General features: G+C 39.5%; 1 protein-coding gene across 1 annotated transcript; it reads right to left on the bottom strand.

Moving 5' to 3' along the window:
* Positions 1-76: 76 nt before the first annotated feature.
* On the bottom strand, positions 77-1,320 carry LOC107736506 (nuclear receptor subfamily 2 group C member 1-like; the record flags this gene model as incomplete). The annotated part of the gene is made up of 4 exons (XM_016547899.1): positions 77-216; positions 692-813; positions 903-1,050; positions 1,142-1,320. Coding segments are annotated over 4 exons (589 nt in total), but the record flags the coding sequence as incomplete, so codon positions are not given.
* Between the last annotated feature and the right edge of the window lie 353 nt (positions 1,321-1,673).

The following is a 1,673-nucleotide window of genomic DNA, read 5'->3' as shown; positions in this document are numbered from 1 at the left end:
GTTGATTAGCTAAAAGTTATGATAGTAACATAAATTAGATAGGAGACACGAAAACAAGAGCATCGGGTCCACATACCTTCATCCAGGCTGGTCTGTAAGTGGTTGATTATGGCTGTGAGGATTGTTTCTACATTCATAATGTGTGAACACTGAGCCAGACCTAAAGCAAACAACTCATTCCAGCAGGCCTTCATCAGCGTGATGCTGTTCTCTGAGCTAAACACCAAAAATACAGAAAAGAAAATGAGGACAGAGCCACAAATTCACAAATAAAATCATTACACAGTGCACTGTAAAGCGTAAGGAACAGATAAGGAGAGAAAGTATGCCTGTAGTTCTGTTTCACTGCCTAAAGAGCAATATTTTAGGGTATTATATGAGCACTCCTGCACAAAGGCTGTATTAAAGGATGCTGCCTCCTAAGATAATTTTTTGACCAACTTCTAATGCAGCATTGCATTTATTCTTTATGTTGAAGACAATGCCTGAATGCAATGCAGTGAATTCTATAACTAAGATGGTGGAGAATGGAGGAAGTGCTGATTATAAACATAATTAATTTAGTACTTAAAGTATATTATATTAAAAAAAAATTATTTTTAATATTTTTAGCCCATTTACGTCTGTATTTAGTGCTATCCACTTGTGATCACCTGAAACCAGGTGTAAACGGGGCCACTCATTCACTCACCCAAGGGCCTGGAAAGCTGGAATAGAGCGTGCCCAGTGCATGGAGAGGAAAAGCAGACGGGACGCTGATTCACAGATGTAATTCAGACTCAGGAAGTCTGGCAGGGGCAGCGGCATCATCAGCTACACAAAATATTGAATACAGATTGTTATTGGTCCATCATTTTTGGTGCTGTCACTGCAGTGTGTGCAAGTCAACAGTGACGGCCGACCTTAAAGGGCACATGCATATCTGAGAGCAGCGGTCCTTCCAGTTCCAGTAGGGCAGTGGTCTGTTCATCAATCCTGACAGCCCCCTCAGCCATCTCTTCCCCACAAACCTCCCCAGGCTGAAGCACCTTTGTGAGCGTGTCAAAGGCCCTGGACACAAAAAAAAACAAAACAGAACATTTAAGCACAGCCACGTACCGCACATCTTCTAGGCTTGATCTACAGAAGTTGCTTTCCACACCGTGTGACGTCATTCGACTCATCCCTTTGAATGTCCATCATAACGCTGTCATCGTTACTCATGGTCTCTATCCCCGATAGGTCGGTACTGCTGTCCATCATCTCACGACTTTTGCTGAGGTGACCGAGAGACGTGACCACGTTGGCCAAGGTACCCAGATCTCCTTGACTAGAATCATTCTAAAGTGAACGTCAGAAAACATCACTATACATTCATGAACATGTTACACGTGTCCAGGTTAAATCTGACTTAAAAAAAAAATAAATGTACAGAAAATACAAATACGTAAAAACAAACACTACCATTATATAAAAATACTTTAACATTTAAATAATATTTATAATTTTGCGTTATACACATATATATATATTTTTGTTTTGTTTTTTGGTACAAATATGTTTAATTATATGTGAACCTGTCTGTGAAATGCAAGCTAAAGTTTCCAAATCTAATTATGAGATAACAAGCATCAACGTTTGATTTGAATCATTAATTTCACTATGACTTCAATCTTTGACATGGCCTTACTCAG

Source organism: Sinocyclocheilus rhinocerous, unplaced genomic scaffold, assembly GCF_001515625.1.
Source record: "Sinocyclocheilus rhinocerous isolate Xijiao unplaced genomic scaffold, SAMN03320098_v1.1 C36749678, whole genome shotgun sequence".
Taxonomy (NCBI): domain Eukaryota; kingdom Metazoa; phylum Chordata; class Actinopteri; order Cypriniformes; family Cyprinidae; genus Sinocyclocheilus; species Sinocyclocheilus rhinocerous.
This window is presented reverse-complemented; position numbering and strand designations above follow the sequence as displayed.